At 42.2% G+C, this 24,441-nt stretch overlaps 1 protein-coding gene across 4 annotated transcripts in view; it reads right to left on the bottom strand.

Annotated features, from left to right (window-relative positions):
- The window catches only part of MAP3K7 (mitogen-activated protein kinase kinase kinase 7), a 51,084-nt gene extending 42,524 nt beyond the window's left edge, over window positions 1–8,560 (bottom strand). For 3 of the 4 annotated variants that reach the window (XM_072036179.1, XM_072036180.1, XM_072036181.1), the window contains exon 1: window positions 7,921–8,560. In XM_072036179.1, coding sequence (XP_071892280.1) covers window positions 7,921–8,013 — 93 coding nt within the window. In that variant the 5' untranslated portion in view covers window positions 8,014–8,560. The remainder of the gene's footprint in view (window positions 1–7,920) is intronic. The other variant, XM_072036182.1, reaches the window with a different exon arrangement.
- Between the last annotated feature and the right edge of the window lie 15,881 nt (window positions 8,561–24,441).

The raw sequence follows: 24,441 nt of genomic DNA, 5'->3' as shown, positions 1-24,441 counted from the left end.
TACCAAGCAATCTAAATCTTAATTACATAATGGAAGGCTGTGAGAGATCATCAGATACATAAATTTTATGGCTGGTGAAAAGAGTTTGATAAATGACTATGCAGCCAAGGTTCCATAACAATTTATCAGTGGCTTTCTGCTTACTTGTGCAGAGGCTTTAACTCGAGGGGAGAACATGAACAAAACAAATATTTACCTGGGAGATGGGGAAAACAGAGAAGATTCAATTCTACATTAAAGCAGCCCAGCCTCCAGGACAACATATGAAGGAGCAATAGTCAGGAGCAGTGATGGATTGGATACAACCTTAAAGTTGTATACCAACTGCATATAGTTTTCCCCTATGTATTTCCTACTTAATCTGGAAAAAGTATCCTATCCATTGCAAAAAACATTCTTTATAATCAACACAATGGATCTAGTGGTGGAACCCACTTCCATTTCATTTTCTTCCTTCTCGGTTTTTGCCAAACTTATTCATTAAAGGAGCAAGTCTTGGAATTTGTCAGAACAGTGTAACAAATGCAATAAGTAAAGTTTCCTTCAACACCGTGTACTGGAACTAAGTAACTTAATAGCACGGAAGGGAAGCGCTGCCTGAACTTTAGTTTCTTCATGCTCATTCCTTCTTGTCCCCTGCTATTGGTGCCACACCATATGTTTGGGCAGTAGCGCATATTCTGAATTATATGAAGCACAGTTAATGGAATTATTGACACAACAAATCAATAAACAGCAGTTGATCTGTAGCACTGTGTATGTTTGGAAAATGATCTAAAAATAAACACATTCTTTTGGTAAAAGGCCTTGGCCCTTTAAATATCTTATAAGAAGAAAAGGGAAATACAGGGCAGATGAGAGGTTTAGAAGTGTAGAACACTGGTGCTTCTGCTATCCCACATAATAGAAAGAATTTGTCAAGAATCACGTACTCAGTGATTCTTGACAAAACGTGACACTAACATGTTTTAAACTGGCAGAAATGCTTGAAGAGCTTTATAGGTTAAAAACTATGCATGAATGTATTCCTCTCCCTACAAAAGCCATACCAGTAAAGTTACATTTTAGCGTGTGATAAAACAACATCGCGAAAGAGAGCGCCATTTGCATGTTTTCCAGATAATGTATTTAGAATCTTATTTAAAGAATATGAACCATACAAGACCCGTGGAACAAACATTACCTCTGCCCCTGTGTACAAATAGTATCAAATGCTGTACATAAACAAAGATACATGACACTGACTGGTAAGTATGTAGACTATACTGACTAGTAAGTATGTAGACTAGAAATCATGCAGGAAATAAGAGACTGCAGATATGTTAAGCTGTTAAGGATGTATTTTGTCCTAGGGGACGTGAACAGTGGTCTCCCTACACTTTCCCAGTAAAACAAGAAAAAAGCATCCAAGTTTATACTATAGGGGCATACTATTCCCCTATCAAATGTTGAAATTAATCCTTCCAAAGTTTCGATTTTGTATCAGCTGCAGAGGTCCTCTATTCACTCAAAAATATAAAGATACAGAAATAGTTTTTATCCCTATCCATGAAAACTCCATGTCATTTAGCTCTGCATGTTGTAAACGTAGTGCTTTTCTTTCTAAAAAGGCTTTGCTGGATATTCAAGGCAGCAATAAAATGTAATAGCTCCCTGGATAGCATATGTAGTATGAGAATTGTCTTCACAATTTGCAGTATCTACATGACATTTTTGTTTATGATTATAGGAAGAAAGACAAGCAGTTCAAAATTAACAAAACCAAACCTGTGCTTCCAAACAGACAGCAGTCTCTAAATTATCTTTAGTACGTCTGTCCCTTTTGTTGCTGGCGTATCTGGAAATGAAAGGTCCAATGAAACTTACGGATCTTTCAAGCTTCTGACACAATGCATGATGGAGGGCAAAAAAAAAAAAAAGTTTGACAGTGTTTTGTGAAAACAGAAACATTTTTAATATGTTAACTTCTCTTTATCTACCAGAGTTGCAGCCGTACCAATAAAGCACACTAATATTTTTAGTTTTTCACCCATCTGCCCATACAACATATGGAAAAGACGCGCATTAAAAAAAAGTGCCAACAGAAGCCATGAACAACAGTTTAGAGTCCCTTAAATATATCCCTAAATTTTCTATCATTCCAGCCTCAAATTCCAGCTTTAGTTCCCCTGCATTTGCTATGCTTTATTAAGTAGGTTGAAGCAAATCGGCCCCATGCCATAAATGACTGTGGCCAATGTGCTGGCAGAACTTTTAGGAAGGAGTTCAGATCTTCCAATTCTTACAGCCGAGGTCTTTGACTGGTTAAGTTTATTTGTACTAGTGCTCAACCCAATTCTAAATGTTGCTTGCCCTTTCCAGGATTTATACTGCAGTGAAAAAAACTCCATCCAAACCCTAAAAAGACCATTAGCAATCCCACTAGCACCAAGATTTCATATCTAGTTTTAACTTCACTTTAATTTATACAAAATATTGTAAGAAAAAAAAAAAAGATTTATTAATGAAAAATCATTGATTAAAAAATAATTTTATTCTTAATAAACACACCTAACTTCTCTTTGCCACAAAGCGATACAGGCAGTCCTTGTTCCAGGCATTACCTTCTTGAGTTGGACAACACTGCACTATTACTTAGTTCTGTTAAAAGGAATCTTTCAATTTCTTTTCAACTTGTGCAGAACATGCTTATGGAGTACCAAAGTACTGTCATACCTGTTCTGAATGTTATCACAGAATCATAGAATGATCTGGGTTGGAAGGGACCTTAAAGATCATCTAACTCCAAGCCCCCTGCTACAGGCAGGGATGCCACCCACTAGATCAGGGTGTTTCCAGACTTTTTTTTTTTTCTCTCCTCTCCAAACATGAAACTCTCTGCGTGCAGATAGCTCGCTCATTCTAAGAAATGCGTGCATCTCAAGCAGAGATAACAGTTTCTCAGGTTATATTTTCATTCCAACTTTTTACATACCGATAGCCTTTTACAAGGCTGTCTCAAGAACTGAACTCAGTTTAATTAACAGTCATTTAACCATATTAACAACAGATTTGTCTGATGTTCTTGTATGTATCAGTTTGTTCCATTACAGCAGACCAGACAGGAGGTTCTTTCTAGGTTTAGACACAAATTGCTGGATAACGAGGCACTCAAGGTAAGGGGCTCCAACATGAGTTTGGCTTGCTGGCCTGGCACACTCTAAAACTATTGGTCTTTGAAAAACAAATAATCATCCTACAGTTGGTAAAGCACTACTGGAATCCACCAGCTGGGATACATAAAGGTCACACTAAGTTTGTTTTATTATTTCAGTTTTTATTCTGCTGGGAAAGGCCTTCCCCCTCCCCTATTTCTGGTAGCAGTTACACTGTCATTCACTTGTGACCTTAGCTGCCACATCAGACATGGAACTTGGTTATTATCTCATAAATACGTGTCTTGCTTTCACCACTGGCATCCAAGAGCCTGCGAGGTTTCTTTCCCAGGCGTTCTTATGAGAGGGAAATATCAGTATATTTTAGGGGATGCAAATTGATTGATTGAACATATTTCTACGTGTTGAAATAGATGTAAAGTCTTACATTAATGGTTTAACTAGACTGTTACTGATTTGCGAACGTTTTACTGCAAGCTAAATTTCATCCACATGAAATTGATGTTGTGTAACTACTGCTATAAATTCACACTCTACACTTCAGCTAGTTTTTCATGTAGATGAATTAAGAGAATCTTTCACTGGTATAACTAAACAAAATTTAAATGATGATTTCAATTAAATCATAAATGTACTTAGACTAAATCACAGAAATTCATGCTTATGCTTTCACCATCTACTCAGTTTTTGCCTTTGCTTCTGGATGCCCAGGATTGCACCTTAGAGGCTTGCTTTCTGAAAAAGGCTGAGAAGTTGCAGACGTGCCTAACTTCAGATGGATTCCCAATTACCACCCCTAGCTCCTTAGAACCAAGCCTTTTGTACCCAGGTCAGAATATTATTCAGATATACACCAAATGTATAATTCAGATCTCAGTGCAGTTCTTGTTAACACTCCTTCCAACTGCACAGATTTTCAGAATAGACACAATCCATGGAGGACTGCATCTAAGAACGATGAAGTCTTATACAGAGGTAGTAACAATTCCATGTTCAGCAGATGTTTACACAATCAAGTGTTGTCTTGTAGAGCAAGGGACATAACTGGTCACCGCATTTCATTTAAAGTTTACTCTAAAGAAAAGCAAAGAGCAAAACACATTTATCTCACTGAATTCCTCATATATTTGCCTCTGAACTTCTCTGCTCCATAACTTCAAGGAACACATACATAAATTTCAGCACACTTCTCACACAGTTGATGAAATTATTCAACTGCTTCAAAAATACCTAACGTAGGTGAACCGACTAAAAATTGCATCTCCTTAGTTGCTGGCACCTTAAGTAAGTTTCCTGAAATAAATATTTAGAAAGCTTACTTTTTCATCTTAAAGAAAACATTCCCCTAAATCCCCGTAGAATTAACTGCTGTTCAAACAGATTGCTGAGTACAAACTTCAACGTGTATCATAGTATATCAAGAGAGCATTAAACAACAGTTTTCAAGTAAATTGCATACTCTGACACTTGGAACTTGCAACTTGGCAAATGAGGCACTGGTTTTCAACCTGTGTACATCAAGCAGCAACTGGGCAGGGCCACAGCATACAAGACCAGACGTGCATCTCTTGGCTGTGCAATCTAAGGCGCACACACATCATGTGATGAAGAGGTCTGCGTTTTGGTCATGTATGGGACTGTTCTCGAGTTACATGATGGAGAAGGGCTGTGGATTTTCAGGAAAGAGTGGCAGGGAGCAGGTTGCTAGAACAACTCAAACCAAAGTTTGTCTGTTGCTTAGATGTGAAAGCTCCTCTGAGAAGAACAGCAACAGCAAGCAATACTTAGGCTAGACTTAAGTAAAAGATTTTTAAGTAGACCTATTTGGCCTTTCATTGTTACCTTGATTTCAATTACATTAAGTTTTCTGATAAATTCTTAAGTATTACTTATCTGGTTTCTTAGTTTTACTTATCCGGTTTCTAGTGATTTGTTGGTCCAGTACATGAAAACTTGAAAAGGCAGTCACACGGTCAAAATTAGGCATGGTAAAGTAGGGAATGTTTCTGTTGAACCCAAATTTTGATTTGTTTTTCCCCTTCTAGTTTTGAACACACTCCCCTTGTCACATCAATCTTGACTTGACTCCAACTCATTCATAATTATCTCCACATTTTACTTCAGTCCACGCACTTTAAAAAATGAAAAGGCAGCCTGAAGTTGGAGATATGCTTGACTTACAGGAAGTAACAGTGCAGGATAGCTGCACTATACAGCCACATACACAGTAACTAAAACAAAACATGGTATATTCTTGATATGCTCCAGCAGAGTTTGGCTAAACCTAAATGAAAGTGCACTTATAGATCTCACATTTATTAGCAAGGACTCAGTGCCTGCAAGTATTCCAGAACTTCAATATCTATTAATAAACCAGTGGCAGCGTGGAACTGCTATCTGCTGACAAGACAGCCTTGATAATACAACAGCAAAGCTATGATTATACAAGCATTCATTTGAGTTTCCACTGCAGATCTGTTGACACTCCATTTTGAAACATCTGAAGTTTACCATTAAAACTTGACCCTTTTGAAACCTTACAGCCAATTCAAAATGCTTGAAAACTTCTGGATCTGCAGTGAGCACAGACAACTTTCAGCAACAGGGTATGTTTTATGATTGCAAAGTTGTCTTTCTGCTCTGAAACTGTACCACGAATAAGAGGTTAACAACCACAGTTGAGGAAAGCTAGGTCTAAGCACGGTTCTCAATTCACCTGTTTTATCATAAGGTAGATCTTAATTCTTTTACTGCACAATGACATTTAGACTGTTCAGCACTATCGTAGCCCCATTGCCTAATAATAATATCGGGTAGAACAGGTACATAAAGCATAACTCAAAATGCTACAACAGCTGTCATCAGCTTTCCTCATGAAGAGGACAATTCATCAAAGCTTCCTTGCTCATATTACATGAGATTTGTTATCTCCAACACAGATACTACTTTGAGGACAACACAGCCATCACACTAAATAAGGCCCAAATTAGTGCTTAGGCATTATCTCTACATACATTTTTGTGCATACATTCCTGTCTCCGCAGGTGCTAGGCAGGCATGTATGGCACAGTCATGCTCTGGACATTAAGCTTTAGAATTACAAATTCTAGGTACGCCAATTGCTTTGCAAGTCCACATTTTCTAAGTGCAAAAAGGCAATACGGTCCTTGCTGACAGTCTTCCCAAGGGTGCTGTGAGGATAAAAAACTTGTATAGTGTTTTTTTCGTTCAAAGTGCTGTGTGCGGAGTGTATGTGCTACTCACTTTTATGAGCCATCACTGGGCACCTTTTTATGATGGTTAAATTCCTACGAACTTTATTTTCTTCTGTGGGTGAGGAAAGCCCCTTCTCCTGAAGAATACGATTTGATCACTGTCCATTAGCAAGTGTTGCAAAAATGTCAGTATATTATCAAACGCAAAAATATTTCCAATTCCCAAACACCATAAAATTCTCTCATTTTACAACAGTTAAATGCATAAAGGGAAGAGGAGAGATTAGACAGAGTCAAAAAATCACCACCATTGCCATATCTGTACAAAGAAGAAAAGACAACATTTTGGGAGATAGTATCTTCTGAAAGCTTCCAGTGCCTGCTTTGGTGGAAGCTGAAGGCACCATGACACTACCTGAATACAGCAAAAAGTGTTCTGATGTACTATTAAATACCACAGATTTTATGTTCTATGAACCTTCCCAGGCTATGCGAGTCCCGTCCGATAATTATGACCAAAGTACTTTAATGGTTGTTATACCCATTAAAGCTACTATAAGAACCTAAATTTACTCCCACATAAGGACTCTGTGAACAAAAGGGGAATTATTACTGAAAGAGACAGACGTTAATTGGCAAATAAACACACAAGGCAGCCTTCAATGTCTGTTTGGGACCAGCCTCTATGAACTTGTGCGATCAAATTCAGCACGGATCTGCATGAAGCAACTTCGTGCCAGTAGAGACCTCACCAGAGGAGAAAAATCCAACAGAAATATTTTGTGTGTGTGTGTCTGCGATTTAAAAACTGCTGCAGTATACGCGTACTAAGCTTTTTGGTAAAGTATGCAAGCTTCACGGGAAATCCAGGAAGACAAAAAAGACCGTAAGAAATTCTGTACTTTACCCAAAGAATTCAAGGCAGTAATCTCACTGTGAAACTCCCTACTGGTGAGGAAGAAATGCTCGCTTCCAACTATGTTACACTGAATGCCACTTCCTGGGTAACAGGCACCAGTCACAGATGAAGTATTATAGATCCATGAGTGCAACATCATTAGCGTGTGTCAAAAAAAATAATAAAATAATAATAATAATAAAGGATAGATGTGTGTCCTGACTGCCATCAGAGCTGTAAACTCGGGCGATAGTTAACACTGGGACGATGACTAAATACACAACGATTCAGGTCGGTGGCAGGAAGGAGGCGACAGCAGAGACGCACTGAAACAAGGATTCCCGGGGCACACCAGGGCTCGCAGTTCCCTCCCGTGCAAGCCTTTGACAACCGCTCTCACCACCCATCCCACCACGGGAGGCGAAACTTTCCCGTCCCCGCTCCCGCGTGGGGGCTGGCAGCAGGCGGCTCCCCGGCACCCAGCCCGCTTTGTTCTCCGCTTGGGGGCCCGGGGGGAGCCCCCCGATTCCCAACGGGGCTCCCCCGCTGCGGGAGGGCGCCGGGAGGGCGGCCGTGAGCGCCCGGCTCCGCTCGGGGCCGGTCCCTCCCCGAGGCCGCGGCGGGGGGCGAGGCCGCGCTCCCCGCCACTCACCTCTTCCACCTCGATCTCCTTGTAGTCGATCTCCTCGAAGTTGAGCACCGGGGGGGTTTCAATCATCTCAGCGGACGAGGCGGCAGCGGACATCCCTCCTCTGGCACCTGGGGGGACGAGAGCCCGGGGCAGGCCGAGGGGGGGGAGCAGGGCCCGGGGCTACGCGGGGCTCCTCGCCGCCGCCGGCTCCTGCCCTCCGCGGGGGCGCCGGGCGCCGAGGGCCTGGCCGGGACGAGGCCGCATCCGCGGCGGCCGCGGGCCTCAGTGGCGGCGGGCGGAGGCCCCGCAGGCCCCGGCGGCGGCGGCGCCGCGGCGCATCCCGCGCCCTCCCGCACCCCCCCCCTTAGGCCGCGGCCTCCCCGGAGCCCGGCAGCCGCCTACGGCCGCGCGTCCGCGGCGGAGGGAAGGGGGCGCCCCCGGGGTGGTGGCGGCGATACGGGGAGAGAAGGGGGGGGGCGCTCAGAGCCGCCGCGCCGCCGCCACCGCGGACATGGGAGCCGCTTCCTGCCGCCCCGGGCCGGGCCGGGCCTGGCCGCGACGCGGGGGAGGGAGCGCAGGGGAAGGGGGCGGGATGGGGAACGGCGCCGGCAGCGGCCGCTGCTCCTCGGCCGGCCGCGGCGGGGCCACGGCCTGGCGGCGGCGCCCCCGCCCCCGCCCCCAGCCGCGCCGCTCCGCCCCCCGGCCCCGCCGCACGCTGCCGGCAGGGGGAGCCCCGGCCCCGGCCCCGGCCCCGGCCCCGGCCCCGGCCCCGGCCCCGCTTCCTCTTCCTGCCCGCTCCCGGCCCCGGGGCTGTGGTGGCGCCGCCGCCATCTCGTGGTAGCGGGGACGTGCCCCAGGCTCGTTCCCAGCACACAGCCGAGCCCCACTGTTCGCCTCCGTAAGGCGAGGGGCAGACGGCTGGGTTTTGGAAGTGCCTGACACACGCGTGTGTTTGTACACCCGTACACAAGTGTGTGCGTGTTGCCTCAGCTCTGCCCTCAGAGACGCAGCAGCGGTTTCTCAAGAGGAAGTGTGTGTGGGAGGGTGGCGGGGCAGGGGGTAATTAAGGGAGTGATGCACACACGCAGCACTAAAAGGGGTAGGACTCGTGAGCCAGCACACCTTCACCACTCCCTTTCCTGTCCAGGAGTTATGGCAACAGCCCGCTCTTAACAGCTGGCGTGTCTGCTTGTGCTCCTGGCTTGGGGGTGACCTGCTGGAGAGCAGCTCTGCAGAGAGGGACCTGGGGGTCCTGGTGGGCAGCAGGGTGACCACAAGACAGCAACGCGCCCCTGTGGCCGAGGTGTCCAATGCTATCCTGGGCTGCTATCAGAAGAGTGTTGCCAGCAGGCCGAGGGAGGTGATCCTGCCCCTCTGCTCAGCCCTGCTGAGGCCACACCTGGAGCACTGTGTCCAGTGCTGGTCCCCCCAGTACCAGAGGGACATAGAACTAAGGGAGCGAGTCCAGAGGAGGGCTACGAAGACAATTAGGGGACTGGAGCACCTGTCATACGAGGACAGGCTGAGGGAGCTGGGCCTGTTTAGCATGCAAAAGAGAAGACTGAGGGGAGACCTCATCAATATGTATACATATCTGAGGGGAAGATGTCAAGAGGATTGAGCTGGTCTCTTTTCAGTTGTGCCCAGTGACAGGACGAGAGGCAACGGGCACAAACTGAAGCACAGGAGGTTCTGGCTGAATATGAGGGGGCACTTCTGTGCTGTGAGGATGACAGACCACTGGGACAGGTTGCCCAGAGAGGTTGTGGGGTCTCCTTCGCTGGAGATATTCAAAACCTACCTGGATGCCAGCCTGCACAAAGTGCTCTAGGTGATCCTGCTAGGCAAGGGGATTGCACTAGATGATCTTCAGAGGTCCTGTCCAATCCCAGCCATTCTGTGAATCTGTGATCCCTGTTTTGGTGCTAGATCTCCTAGGTTTAGTACGTAGGGCTACCCACGGTGCTGAGAGGGAGTGGATGTAGTTCCTGTCTCTCACTGAAACAGCTGTGCTTCATTTCCATATGTTTAGTCTCAGTGCTATATATAAAAAGTTATGTTATTGTAAAATACTATTAATGGCACGTAATTTCAGCAGCTCCAGTGAGCTTTCGTAGATCTTCCTCACTAAAATGCTAGCAAATGTTTGTACCTCACAGTGAAGTCTAGTAAATGGGAAAGAGAGCTGATTTACGCAGCTAGCCTGAAAAAGCTGCTTAAGCAATTAACTGGGAAAGAGAAGATCAAGATAAGGAGGAATATGGGCAGTAACCTACCAACATGATGGCTCCAAATGTTGCTAGAAAAAAGCAAAGTAAAACCAGTCCTGTCACAGGTATGGCTTTTTGCCATAGATTGTCATTTTGGGTTGTTTGCTCCCTTTTTGCCTTTTCCTGTCAGTCCTGCTGGGAATTCCAAATGTCCAGAAAGCCCCAGACAAACTGTCGTGGTGCAGGTACCAATTGACTGCATTGCAAGCAAGATTAAACTCGTTTCCAGAACAGGTTGGATCAGTGTGGTTACATTGTGCAAGTGACCTCTGTGTGCATGGGGAGCAGGCTCATGTCCTGAATACATCGGATTCCTGTTGCTTACTTATTTTACAATACATTTTGGTCTAGAAAGATCTAAAGAGGCTGGTGTTAGAAATGGGAAGGCTTCCCTTACCACAAAATCTGGTTAATATCTGCTTGATCCTGAAATGGAATAATTAGGAGCCCCTAGTTTCTGAAAGGTTGTATTTAGATTTAGGTGTTCATACTGACTCTGGTGCTCTCAAGATGCGTAGTCTCCGGATGATGCAGATCTAGCACCTGATATACCCAGGTGTATGTTGCAGTTTTGCCTTCATGAAAGCTGCCATTAGTGCACACCTTTATCATAGTGTGACATGGAGTCACAAAATAGGCACTTTTGTACCTGGACCTGATGACTTAAGGAAAAACTTATCACTAGTGTACGAGCAGCTGCTGCTACTATGTCAGGTGCTGAGTGTGCAATATGTTGGCTCTTGGAAGATGAAGAATATAGATTTCTGAGGTATTGAGAAATTAGGTTAGATAAAAAACAGACTCCTAACATTTAGACGCTTCTCAGATAAATTTGTAGTGATGAATGGATTGCTTCAGTCCTGTAAACACTTTTAAGATTTTGCACATGGAAAGTAAGGAGGAGATTGGTGACAGCCAGCATGGTTTCACTAAGGGCAGATCATGCCTGACAAACCTGGAGGCCTTCTAGATGAGGTGACAGCATTGCTGGATAGGGGAAGAACAACTGACATCATCTGCCTGGACTTGTGCAAAGCATTTGTCACTGTCCCCCATGATATCCTTTTCTCTAAATTGGAGAGATGTGAGTTCTATGGATGGACCACTTGGTGAGTAAGGAATTGGATGGATGGTTGCACTCAAAGAGTTGTGGTTGGTGGCTCGATATCCAGGTGGAGATCAGTAGGGAGTGGTGTTCCTCAGGGGTCGGTATTGGGACTGGCACTACTTAACATCTTTGTTAATGACATGGACAGTGAAACTGAGTGCGCCCTCAGCAAGTTTGTCAATGACACCAAGCTGTGTGGTGCGGTCAACTCGCAGGAGGGAAGGGCTGCCATCCAGAGGAACCTGGACAGGCCTGAGAGGTGGGCCTGTGCGAACCTCATGAGGTTCAACAAGGCCAAGTGTAAGGTCCTGCACCTGAGCTGGAGCAATCCCAAACACAAATACAGACTGGGTGGAGAACGGATTAAAAGCAGCCCTGGGGAGCAGGACCTGGGGGTGTTGATTGATGAGAAGATTGATATGAGCTGTCAATGTGTGCTTGCAGCCCAGAAAGCCAACCATATCCTGGGCTGAATCAAAGGAAGCGTGGCCAGCAGGTCGAGGGAGGTGATTCTGCCCCTCTGCTCTGCTCTCGTGTGGCCCCACATGGAGTTCTGTGTTCAGCTCTGGGACCCCCAGCACAAGATGGACATGGACCTATTAGTCCAGAGGAGGGTCACAAAGATGATCAAAGGGCTGGAGCACCTCTCCTACAAAGACAGACTGAGGAAGTTGGGATTGTTTTGGAAATATGGCTGCTTGGGTGGTTGTACTTTAGACGGCAGTTGGTGATCTCTGGTAAATATAATTGAATGTTTGGCTTTCTGTTATGTTTCACAGAACTCTCTTGAGGATACACATCAGGCAAGTGACAGTTGCTGTCTTTTATATTTTAGCAGTGTGATTCCTCCGTTACCTTTATTTTTTTGTTGATGAGAATTAAGAGCACAGAGGACAGCATTCCAATTATAGTTGTTTGTAAGGTTCATTTCCTTTCTGAAATTGATGTAGAAATATGTATCTCAAAAATAATGAGTTCTCTCTTTTGTGAAAGTGGAGTCATCATCATTATCAAAATGTCACTGTTGTGAAGATCAGATAGGGTTTTAAGGAAGTGGTAATTTTGCTGTTACTTCTTTTTGTTTTCTGACTGACAGTCTTAATTAGCTATGTGTTGGGTTTGAGGACTGAGGATAACTTGTACGCTCCCAAAATAGAACACTTTAAATATTTATTCAACAAACACATTTGAAAGGTGAAGGAAAAGAAAAGCACTCCAGCTGCATCCATCATGGGCTTTGTTTATCTGGGAGAAAAGCTTTGTTTAGAAGAAAAGCCTAGAACTGGGGAAGACAGTGTTCTTTCCCTTAATAGTTTATCTCTCACGTTGGAGAGAAATTACATTTCAGGGAAGGTCAGCACTTAAAGATTGTTTGAAATCTTAAGATAACATGTCAAATTTCAGGTTCCAGCTCCCTTAAAATTATCCCATGTTAAGAGCTGTAGGAGTTTTTTTTAAGAAGAGCAAACCATCATTATTTTAACGTAAATGAGAAAAAAAATAATAAAAAAAAATAATTTCTTTAAGGAGACTTCACCTTGTTTAATACTTTCAGTATATGCATTTTCTTTTCAGCTGGTTAAAATACCTAAGTTTAAGCAAGGGAAGAATGATGCTAGAGAGCAGTGGTGGAAGGTGTTGAATGGTGTCTTGTTCAGTATGGTGCAGTTCTTGCCTAATCCACTCTTCTCATGTAGCTTCTTCGGCTCTTGTTGTAAGATTTCCTGCATGGGTTGCAGCATTTAGGTATGCCTAATTTGACTGTGAATCTCAGTTGCAATCACGTAATGGTTGAGGCTGGCAGGGCCCTCTGAAGGCCGTCTGGTCTGACTCCCTGCTCAAGCAGGGCCACCCAGAGCAGGCTGCCCAGGACCTGTCCAGGCTTTTTTCAGTATCTCCAGGGAGTATTGGATCAGTGTGGTTACGTTGTGCAAGTGTTCTCTGTATGCCTCGGGAGCAGATTTGTGTCCTGAACACACTGAATTCCTGTTGCTTCTCGCTCCTACAAGAAGTCTCCACAACATCTCAACATCTCTGGGCAACCTATTACATTGCTTGGTCACCCTCGCTGTGAATAAGTGTTTCTTGATGTTCAGATGGGACCTGAACTCGACTCCTCCCATGTTTCAGTTTGTGCCCATTGCCTCTTGTCCTGTCACTAGACACCACTGAAAAAAAAACTACAGTTCTTTTTGCGTTTTGAAAACTCTTGAAAAGCAGCATAAAGTGTTTTTTTTTTTTTTTTTTTTTTTTTTTCTGCAGAATACTTTGTGATAGCAGCCCCAACATGCTTCATGTTTTTTTTTTTTTTTTTTATTTTATTTTATTTTTTTTTTTATTTTCCTTTCTGCACAGACTTCTCCACACTATGTAAAAATCTTCTGAAGGGCTGTGAATTCACTCAAATACCTTCAGCTGAGGTATGCCTTATTACTTGCAATGAAAAGTATACATTTTTAAAAAAATACAAGCCTTGCAAAACAAGTACGTGAGCTGCTTTGTGAAATACCAAACACAGCTATATGCAAGGAACTGTGTTCACTTTGATAAAAGAAAAGGAAGTTCTCTCATATGAATCTTGCAGTAACTCAGGTGGTCAGAATTGTTTCTGAAGAGTGCTCTGCCTCTTAATCTGTGGCATATGAGATCTCAAAGGTTTCCAGCAGCCCAAGCCACCCAGAGAGCAATGAAATAGATGTAGTGCAGCCACTGTGCACAAAGGGCAAAGTAAAGGTGAGAGATGATCTAGATGCAGCCCCAAAACTAAATTAACACTTTACCCCTGTTGCAGCTGGCAGCAACTGGGACTGGCTAAGTGGCTAATGGGAAAAGATACTAAAGAATTAGCACAGGGAGAAGAAGAAACCCATGGTAATAGACTAGCTGATCTTCAGTTGAGGGGTCTAAAAGATATGGTACATGAAGATTCCAATAGAGGATACGTTAGGGAAAGGCAGAAGTGTTTTCAGGCAACTGTGAAATAACAAAAGTGATCTAGGCATCTAAATACAGTCTGCTCTCAGAAAGCTTTAAAACTTTTTTTTTTTTTTAAAGGAATAATAGAGAGCATGGAGGTAAGTAGAATAAAATGTCATATCTCTTTTTTAATCAAGGGTAAATTATCTCAGATTAACAAAGGATCATTTTTGATAAATTCTTTGATATTTTTAGACACAAGGAATGGAATAGAACTATTCTATCTTGATTGTATTTGATTTATTGCCTTGTGGGAAATTATTAATTAAGCTGGATATGATAAGAATCATTAAAAGAACTGAAAGTGGGTAAGGAGAGCATGAGAGCAGTCAGAAGACAGTGGGGACCATCAAAATGGAAGTACTGGAATGGAAAGAAGTTACTAATAGATTTTTTTTGAGATTGAGTTTTGAGATCAGCTTTGTTAATCTTAATAATTCCATTAATGATGTTGACAAAAGAATCAGGAGGGTGGCTGATACTTTCTGGTGACACAAGTTTAGACAGCATCGTTAATGGAGAGGAGGATAAGAATATCAAATGGGAAAAATTAGATGACTCTAGGGACAAGAGAAATAGAAGTGGCTAATATTTAAAATATTAAAGTGCAAGTTTGTGAATTAACTTGAGGACTCCTGGCATCTTCTTGTCCTTTAAGAGACTTATTGGGAACAGATGAAGAATACAGCTTGCATGTTTTAACTGGTTTCAAGAGGACTATGAGTCTTGTAGGTAACGTGCCTAGAAAAAAGTCCAAGCTTGTATATATCCTGTATGATATACGTGATAAAGCTATACAGGGTTATGCGAGACCTCATCTAAAAGCCTCTACAGTGCTGGTTATCGGTGTTCCAAGAAAAATAAATTGAGGCCAACCTAGATGCAGAGAAAAGCTACTAAGATGGCCAAGATAAGAGAGGGCTTACCACAGAAGGGAAAATAAAACAACTTGGCATGCTTAACCCTGCAAAACAGAGAGGATATGTGTTGCTTCGTTTTACAGAGATTGGAAAGATAAAGATATTGGAAAGGTAAGCAGTGCTGATGAAAAAGTGATGTTCAGGCAAAAAGAAACTTCTTTTGGCACAACAATGCTGTTAATACATGCAAATTGGAAACCTGAAAAAGCTTTCTAGCCACCAGGGCAGAAGTTGCTTAGCTGTGTGGTGCCTGATCAGTGAAATAATTTATTTGACATAACTACCTGTGAGAGCAGAGTACTGTATTCATTGCCTAGGGAGATCTTTTCTGATCTTATGTTGGCCAAATGAGTGCTATTAAAAGTGTAAATAATATAATGAATTCTAATCATAGTCTTTTTTTGGCTGAGTATACATTGAAATGAACTCATATGTTTATTACTTGAAAAAATATATTTTTGATAGATTTATGTGAGTAAGGCTTTGTTTTGAAGTACAAGACAAAGTGTGGAGGGACAATTTTAATTTTTTTTTTCAATCCTGGGAAAGGATTTATTGATTTTTTTTCTTTACCATCTCTATAAACTTCAGCATTATGAGTCTAAAGAAGAGGAGGGAATTCTTACATGTAGGATTTTTAAGTGATACTAGAAAAGGGAGATGACAACCTTCTGTGTTTTAGGCGGGACACACGATTGTGGAATGCCACAAAGTGCTATAATAGTGGACTGGAAGTAAGAGGGGAAACCACTCATGGTTTTAATCCTGTAATAAGAATAAAGACTAATGTCACCTGAGCACTTTTCCAGAAAGGCTTTTGAAAGTCAAGAACTCATCTTCAAAATGTTTCCACTTTCCTAGAAGATCTATTCTATTTAAATGAGAACCAGGGATAGGTGCTCTGTGTACCTAGTTTCTGTTTTCATGCCAGCTAGAACTGACAGCAGCAAGAACATGGAGAGCTGTAGGTAATTCGGTCAAGTAAGCCAGCAGGTTAGAAACACCTCCACAGAAGGCTAGGGAAAGGCAGCCTGATTCTTATGCAGTTTGCAGTACTGTAGCCTTTACTTCAACAGCCAGATCAATGGAATAAAGTGCTGAGCCAATTAACTTACGAAAGCCTAATTTTTGGCATCACCTCAACATTTTCTAGTATCTAAGCATGTAAATCTTCAGTGAGCACAAATCCATCTTTCTCTTCATATCAGACCAGTAGGTTAGATGTTAATGACACTTCAGAGGCTGCTACACCTACTAATTTTACTAGCCATAAATTTGCTCCTTGTAACAAGGTTTAGTTTCTTTAAAATTTGAAAGAATTGTGAAATACAGGTGTCACATTCTAATGGGGAATCCAGCCCTAAAGACACTGAGTGTTTTACATGGGTGGTGCTGTTAGTCATTGCTCTTCCACCCCATGTGATCCAGTTTATTGGCGCAAGGGAAGGGATCCAAGCTATGTGTTGTTACTCCCTAGCTCAATTAATTTTTAAGTATTTTACATGAAGTGGAACAAGAAGCTGAAGAACACTCAGTGCAAATTACCCCAAAATTGTATTTAATGACATCTTTGGGAGATGAATGTTATAGGAGTGTTTGAATCCTCTTGGGCAAAGAGGTTTTGGACGGTGGTCCGTTGCACATACTGAACAATTCAACAAGAAGGGCTCATACAGTGATACTTTTTTTTTTTTTTTTTTTTTTTTTTTTTTTTTTGTTTATCTCCTGTTGGCCAGTCTAGCACAGATTTTTTTTTTCTTGCAAAAGCCTTAAGCCAAAACATTAAAGATGAGCAATGAAAAAGCTGAAAATAGCACAGTATGCAGATGTTTCCATTTAGTGACTGAATGGTTGAGAAACTATTTCATGTTATGTGATTGAGGAGTGGACTTGCAGCTGCAAAGCACCTGCACTAGCAGGTGAAGTGGCCAGCAGGTCAAGGGAGGTGATTCTCCCCCTCTGCTCTGCTCTCATGAGACCCCACCTGGAGCACTGCGTTCAGCTCTGGGGCCCCCAGCACAGGAAGGACATGGACCTGCTGGAGTGAGTCCAGAGGAGGGCCACAAGGATGATCAAAGGTCTGGAGCACCTCTCCTACAAAGGCAAGTTGAGGTAGTTGGGGTTGTTCAGCCTGGAGAAAAGACGACTCTGGGGAGACCTCATAGGGGCCTTCCAATACCTAAAGGGGGCCTATGGGAAAGCTGGAGGACTCTTTGTCAAGGAGTGTAGTGACAGGACAAAGGGTAATGACTTTAAACTAAAAGAGGGCAGATTTAGGTTAGATAAAAGGAAGAAATTCTTTCCTATGAGGGTGGTGAGGCACTAGCACAGGTTGCCCAGAGAAGCTGTGGATGTCCCATCCCTGGAGGTGCTCAAGGCCAGGCTGAATGGGGCTTTGGGCAACCTGCTCTGGTGGGAGGTGTCCCTGCCCATGGTGGAAGCATGGAAATCTATGATCTTTAAGGTCTCTTCCAAACCAAGCCATTCCATGATTCTATGATTCACCACTACGGTGGCTACATGGCATGCTACAGCTCTCCTCTTGCACCTAGGAAGTCGATACACTGAAAAGCAAATAAATACCGTTGCCTGAATCACTTCTTTCTGGGGTCGGGTAGTTCAAATTCTCAAAGCCATTTCATTACCGATTCATTTACATTGATGAGAACCATAGGCCAACACCCTCTAGGGATTCTAAATCTGTATCACTTGGACCCTACTTGTGAAGAGGATTTAAGTACGTGTATCTCATGACTGTGGACAAAACCACCAAATATACCTGATATCTAAATTCACAGATGACCTGAAATGTTGACAATGAGACTTACATATTTCTCTGAGAAAGTCTCTTGACCTGTATCCAGTAATGTACTGTGTCCAGTTCTGGGCTCCCTGGTGCAAAAAAGACAGAGATCTCCTGGTAAGAGTCCAGCAGAGGGCCACAAAGATGATACGAGGCCTGGAGCATCTTCCCTATGAGGAAAGGCTGAGAGACTTGGGTCTGTTTAGCCTTGAGAAGAAAAGACTGAGAGGGGATCTTATTAATGTTTATAAATACCTTAAGTGTGGGAGATAGAGGGATATGGCCAACATCCTTTCAGTGGTTTGTGGGGACAGGACAAGGGGCCACAAAATGGAGCCCAGAAGTTCTGCACCAACATGTGAAAGAACTTCTTCACGGTGAGGGTGATGGAGCACTGGGACAGGCTGCCCAGGGAGTGCCCCATAATTAAATGTCAGTAAGAGCTAATGGTATAAAAGTGCTGCCTGTTGGTAAAATGCATGAGGGAAGCCTGCCTTTTGGTTTGGCCAAGACACAAGCCACTTAGGAAAGAAAAAAACTAGTTACTCTTCTTTATTAGGGGCATTAAATTCAGAGAAGCCTATAAGAAGTTATATTTAAAAGTGTGAAAATTACATTTAATAGAGCTCTTAAAATATGACGACTGGGTGACTGTTTCTTCTGACAGCCAGCAATTACTTAATCATACAGATTTCTTTCACTGTATAAAAGAAATGGAGAAAAGCAGGTGATAGTTCCCTTTGGGCATCTAAGAATTTGATAACCTTGTTTCTTCAAATGTACTCAGGAATCTTACTGTCCCTAATCTCTGCATCATTTACTGAAAAGCAATAAGAAAAGTCATCTCAAAGGTCCTGGCATTAGTTTGTTTATGTCATAGCCTTTAATTTTATGAAGTGTTTGCAGGGGCAGAATTCGACATACCTGAGACAATTGTTCTCTTCATTCAGCGTAACCAGAGAAATAAATTTGCAGCAAATGGAAGTCAAGAAAAGAATCTGAGCAAATGTAAAAGGAGGCATTTTTCTTCCAAGGAAGTTTTCACGTTTGACTTATGAAAGATTTTGACTGGAACATGACTTCTTCAAAACAAGTAATTTGACGCTGGGAGAAATCATGCATCACATATGTTGCTGGTGCCTGTATCTATTTCATTCATCTTAGAATTTTATGTTTATATTATAGGTATTTCCTGAAACTAACTGCTCAGTGGAAGAAATCAATGCTGAGGCTGTTTTTATTTTCCCACAAGGTGGTACTGTGGTACTGACTATAGAAGTCTTGTTCTGGCTACAGTTGATTTATTTCTGCAACCCTTCTGCAAATGTGTTAAAGGCAGATTTTTGTCTGTGAAGGAGACAGTTCTGGTGTTACAATCAAATTTATTAGCAGAATGGTCTTAAGGCTCTTTTTTTGGTGTGCTTTCTTTTCCTAACTTTTTTTTTTTTTTTTTTTGGTCTCATTAAAAATAGATTTTCTTGCAAGTTAAGATTACCAGAAAAACTCCATTATAGCTGTTTGGACTTTTTCACCTTTTATTACATTTTTTAAATCTAATCAGGCCATTTCAGACTCCCTTATTTTTCAAACTAAAACAGCTCCTGTATGGTTATTCAGAAATTCATCTTTTTTTTTTTTTTTTTTCCTTCTTCAGTTACATGTAAGTAAAAACAGGCACCTACAATTAATTACAGAAACGAAAGAATAAATTAAAAACATTAAATATTCAGGAGAATGCATTTCTCCCCCCTGGAAACAAACCTAACCACTATCAAACAGAGAAACGAAACATAATTAATTGCTTAAATTGAACTCTGCGGCAGTATGGGGTTCTTCCAGCTGCTTGCGGAGGCCTGTAGCTTCTGTCATGAACATTAGCACACCCACCATCACATTTGATAAGCTGCATAATTTCCGTGGTTGTGTCTATATAGATACACCACCACAGTTTATATTAGAAAATCACGAAAGACTAGGGTGGAGGCCCGAGCACTAGTGTGCAGGCATGCATGCTGTTAAATGGTCATCACAGCCCTTGACCAAGGCCAAGGCCTGGACACCAAATACTCCCCCAGACAGAAATTGCTTGGGTTTGGCTGTAGTTTGTGCTTTACTGTGAGGAGAGATGGGCTTTATATTGACACGGGCCATGCAGTGCCTCTTGGTCCCGAGATCAGAGAATAGGCCCTGGTCCCTTTTATTAACCAGGATCAATGCAGCCATGAGGACCACCTGCGTAATGCTGTTGCTCCAAGTTAAGTACGCACTTGGCTAGGTTTGGGACTGCTCAGTTTTAGAAAAAGAAACTTATTTTCAGTGATATAGCTTTTACATCCATCGTTTTTCTGCGTGGTCTGTTTCTGTTCACCCCATGTATATGGGTATGCTATAGATAGCCTGAAAAAGCAAATACTCCACATATTCTGGCCTTACCAGATATGAAACATAATACATAATCTATAGTTAAGAGTGGGGGAAAGCATCAAAATGAGCCCTAGTTATATTATATATATCTATATCTGAGGGTAGGGGGGGCATTTGCAGGCTCACATTTAACTTTTTTTTTTTAAAAATATATATTAGAAAACAGTGATCTTGTTTAGTGATGCCTTGTTTAGTGATATTTAACCAAGTTTTAGAAAACTTACCTATTTTTCTGTAGAGTTTTGGTATATTCCTCCTGAATTGAAGAAACACATTTGAGAGCTGTATATGGCTATTATCTTTCAGACCATCCTTGCAAGTAGTGTCCCACTTCAGATTCTTGTGCTTTGAGGCAGGCCAGGGACTATGACATACTTCAGGCAAGTGGTTGAGACCCCAGGCAAGTCATGAATTAAGAAGGTGCATCCATGTGGCACCACGTAATCCTTTATCAAGGCAGAGGGAATGTTTCAAGTCCACAAGCAATCTAGCAGGCATTGTTTGCCAAGGTGCACAGCATCCCCTTTGTGGCCTCTAGGTCAGAGGATAGAGCTGGTCCTGCTGAGGTGAAAATGGGACACCAGATGCTCCTTGTTTTCAGAATATGTGACTCTGCAAAACTGAGGTGAGTAAGTGGGAGGCATGGGAACAGCAGATAGATGCTAAAATAAGAGCTAAAGGAAGAGCTAAAGATCTAAAGTCCCCTGGCAAGTTCATGATTGCAAAGCAGATATACAGCTGTGGGATGCAAGTCTCTGATATCAGTGGGGTGTCTTTTGTCAATATTGTGCTTGTATTATTATGCTAAGATGGGAGTGGGATAGGAGGTATTTCTACTCAAACATTCTGCATGCTCTACAAAAGGGGTCGCTTTTTTGTGCATCAGATCCCAGGCAGAGGATTTCCCTATGGTTACGCCTTCTCAAAGCATAAAGCTAAGGTCTATTAAATGCCTGTACACCCTATCTGGCTAACAACCTAACAGAACCGTGCATCTTCAGCTTTTGGCTCAGCTTTTGGCAAATCTCCATCTATTACTCTTCTTTCTTCCTACTACTTTTCTTCATTCCAAAGAAGTCTTCTGAATCTTGGGGCTTTCCTGCAAATGTAAATGCTTAAAATAACACTTTCTGTGGGTTCTTTTAGATTTTTATTTTTTTTTTCCTTGATGGAAGTAATTCAGAGTATTAATTCTATGTGGGGGAAAAAGCATATGCAATGCCCTTGAAAGGTGTTCTGGACCATGAAGCAGTGTCTCAAATGTGTTTGAATTAGGTCTATCTACAAAAAAAAAAAAAAAAAAAAAAAAAAGAATAAGCATGTGTCTTAGGCAGGCTCTTGAGACTCCTGGATATTAGAAGCATGCTGGAAGGAATCACACTGAAGTGGTTTGCCAGTGGTACATAGATAGCATTGCTCGTAGGGATGTTTAGTAACATGGGTATAGTTCTTGTTTCCAGGACTTAGAGCTCATAAAAAGAAGGTGAAAAATGATTAAATACTTTTCTAACATCATTTTTTTCCATGTCAGAATTTGCTGTAGGTGCCACAAGTTATCTTTGCAGGGGGAAAAGTGAGCTATATAGCTACAAGCAGGAAAAGGAGGTGCGTGTATGCCCTATAAAGTGGGAATCTTGTTTCCCATGACACTGGATCCTAGTAACAATATTGCTTTGTTATAAGAATGCACTTCAGAGATTGAACTGAAGCCATGCAAGACAACTTTCAGGATCTTACTTCCGAAAGCAGGGGAATATCACACAAAGAAGAGCAACAGATACTGAAAATATTTTCCCTGTGGCTTCCAGCTTTGGTTCCTGTTCCTAAATGCTCCTTCTCTGAAGCCTAAGAAAAGTATTAAGCTGGACTCACCCCTTCATGGCCCAGAGCTCACATGCACTCTGAAACATCTGCAGACTCTGACGTAAAGCAACCAGAAACCCCGTTGTTTTATGAGCCATTTTGGGCTTTAGGGAACCTTTGCTAAAGCACAGCTTTAGTATTATGAAAAGAAAATTAAAGGTCGCCTATTTGAGATGACCACCAAAGGGGACTGCAGGATCAAGATTACAAGAAATCTTTTAGGAATGCGCTTAAGAGGTAATAGAGCTGAGAAAATGACCTTTTGAAAGTCTTATTCTGTAATTTCTTTGTCAGCTGTTTTTGCCAGGTATGTCTACAAGATGCTTGTGGGTGAAATAGCTGACCCTCAGAGCTTGGGAGTCCATATACTTTCAACTTCTATTGCTTTATTTATTTATTTTTTTTGGAAGAATTCAAACATACATTCTAGTCACCAACTGAAGAATGGATGCTGGTTTATCTAATAAATGATATAAATTGCTGGTCTGTTCTATCTGGACAAAAGAAATGAAAAAGACCTCAGATAAAAGCCTTTCTTTATTAAAGAGCCAAAGACATTTTAGATCTCATTTGGCCTCCATGCCCTACTCATTCCTCCTCCCTTTATCTAGTGGTGCTTTGCTAGTACAGTTATTATCCTTTTCAGCTACTCTAAACATATTATTAATTCTGCAGCTGGCTTTCTACCTCTAGCCCTTTTAGCAGTAAACTCACTAAAATCCTGTAAGGCTATACACCCCAGGAACAACCTACATGTTTCTTATCTGAGTACACATACTCTGATTCTCTCTGAATGGCCCATTTGGGCCATCTTCTTGTTCTGTTTGTTCCCTTGTCTTCTACCTTCTCCTTGTTGTGTTCTACTGTCTTTATCACTTCTTTTCCTGCATCTGGAAAATGTCTGTTCTCATTTTAAGGATGTTTTGCAAAAAATCAGGGAAATAGGAGGTTAGATTTAGAACTGACTCCTGACTGCGCGAAGGGTTCTATATCTACACTGAGATATGAGTGGATGTCCATTTTGATGTTACAGCCTGTTTTTTTGCATCATCTAAAATTGATAGTCTATACTGTTGCAATGATCATATTGGCTAGTTTTAAAATCCTTGGATTCATCTTTAGAGGCTCATTTAAATAACCCAACACTTCAAACAATTACTTCTCTCTTTCTGTCTTCATTAATAATCCCCTCACACTCTCTTTGCTACAGTGTTGTTTCATCTTGTGTTTGTTTGTCCTAGCTAATTTAGATATTAAGTCCTTGGTGACTGACAATGTGTCTATCTGTGCAAAGCACACTTAAATAAATAAATTTAATAATAATTAATAATAAATACTCCAGCTGAAAGCAATGCATCTGAGCTAGCAAGGACAGCGCTGACATTGATGTACTCCATTTCAGCAGCAGCGTTTGCTGTTCCCCTGCCACAGCTCCTTGAGTTAATGGCTGCTGCACTCTGAGTAGTGTCAGGCCCCCTCTTGCAGTCCTCCCCGTCATAAGGCTGTTCCACCACCTCTGCCTTGCCTCTTGTCCCTGAACAGTTTGAAATCCAGCCCTCTGAGCTAGCACACTCTTCAAGGTGGCCAAAAAACAAGAGGAGGGCATGCAGTCTGTTCTGGGGGACAGGATCCTGCAAATCTCTGACATCGCCCCCGAATCACTATTCACAACTAGTACTAGTCCCTTACAGGCAATTAAATTTTTACATCTTTATTCAATCACATCCTTCTGTGTCATGTGGGACAACCTATTTTTTTTTTAATTACTTATTTTCTCTTTTTGCTTCAGTTCTCTGCATTTAAAAGGCTTGCAAAGAAAGTAAGCGCTTTCTTAAAACAGGCTATGTAGACGCTCAGGCAGAATCATTGAAGCTGGCAGGAAAGAATTCATGCAGTGTGTGTTAGCAATTGTCTAAGCTAGAACACTATTTAATCTGTTATTCCTGGTGGGCACTACCTTGTCGAAAAATAATATTATTACAGATATAATCTTTCAGTTAGTAATAAAATCTCAGGAGTGGTCTTGCTTAGAAAATGGAGAACTGAGTCCTTTCCGAACAGAGGTAAACCGGGCAAAAGCTGTCCTTCATATGTCTGCCTGAAGAATTATGACTTCTGATAGAGGCAAGTTAGTCACAGAGTAGTTTGCCTTTGTATTTCATTAAGGGAGGAAGGGAT

This window comes from Anas platyrhynchos, chromosome 3 (assembly GCF_047663525.1).
Source record: "Anas platyrhynchos isolate ZD024472 breed Pekin duck chromosome 3, IASCAAS_PekinDuck_T2T, whole genome shotgun sequence".
Lineage (NCBI taxonomy): Eukaryota > Metazoa > Chordata > Aves > Anseriformes > Anatidae > Anas > Anas platyrhynchos.
This window is presented reverse-complemented; position numbering and strand designations above follow the sequence as displayed.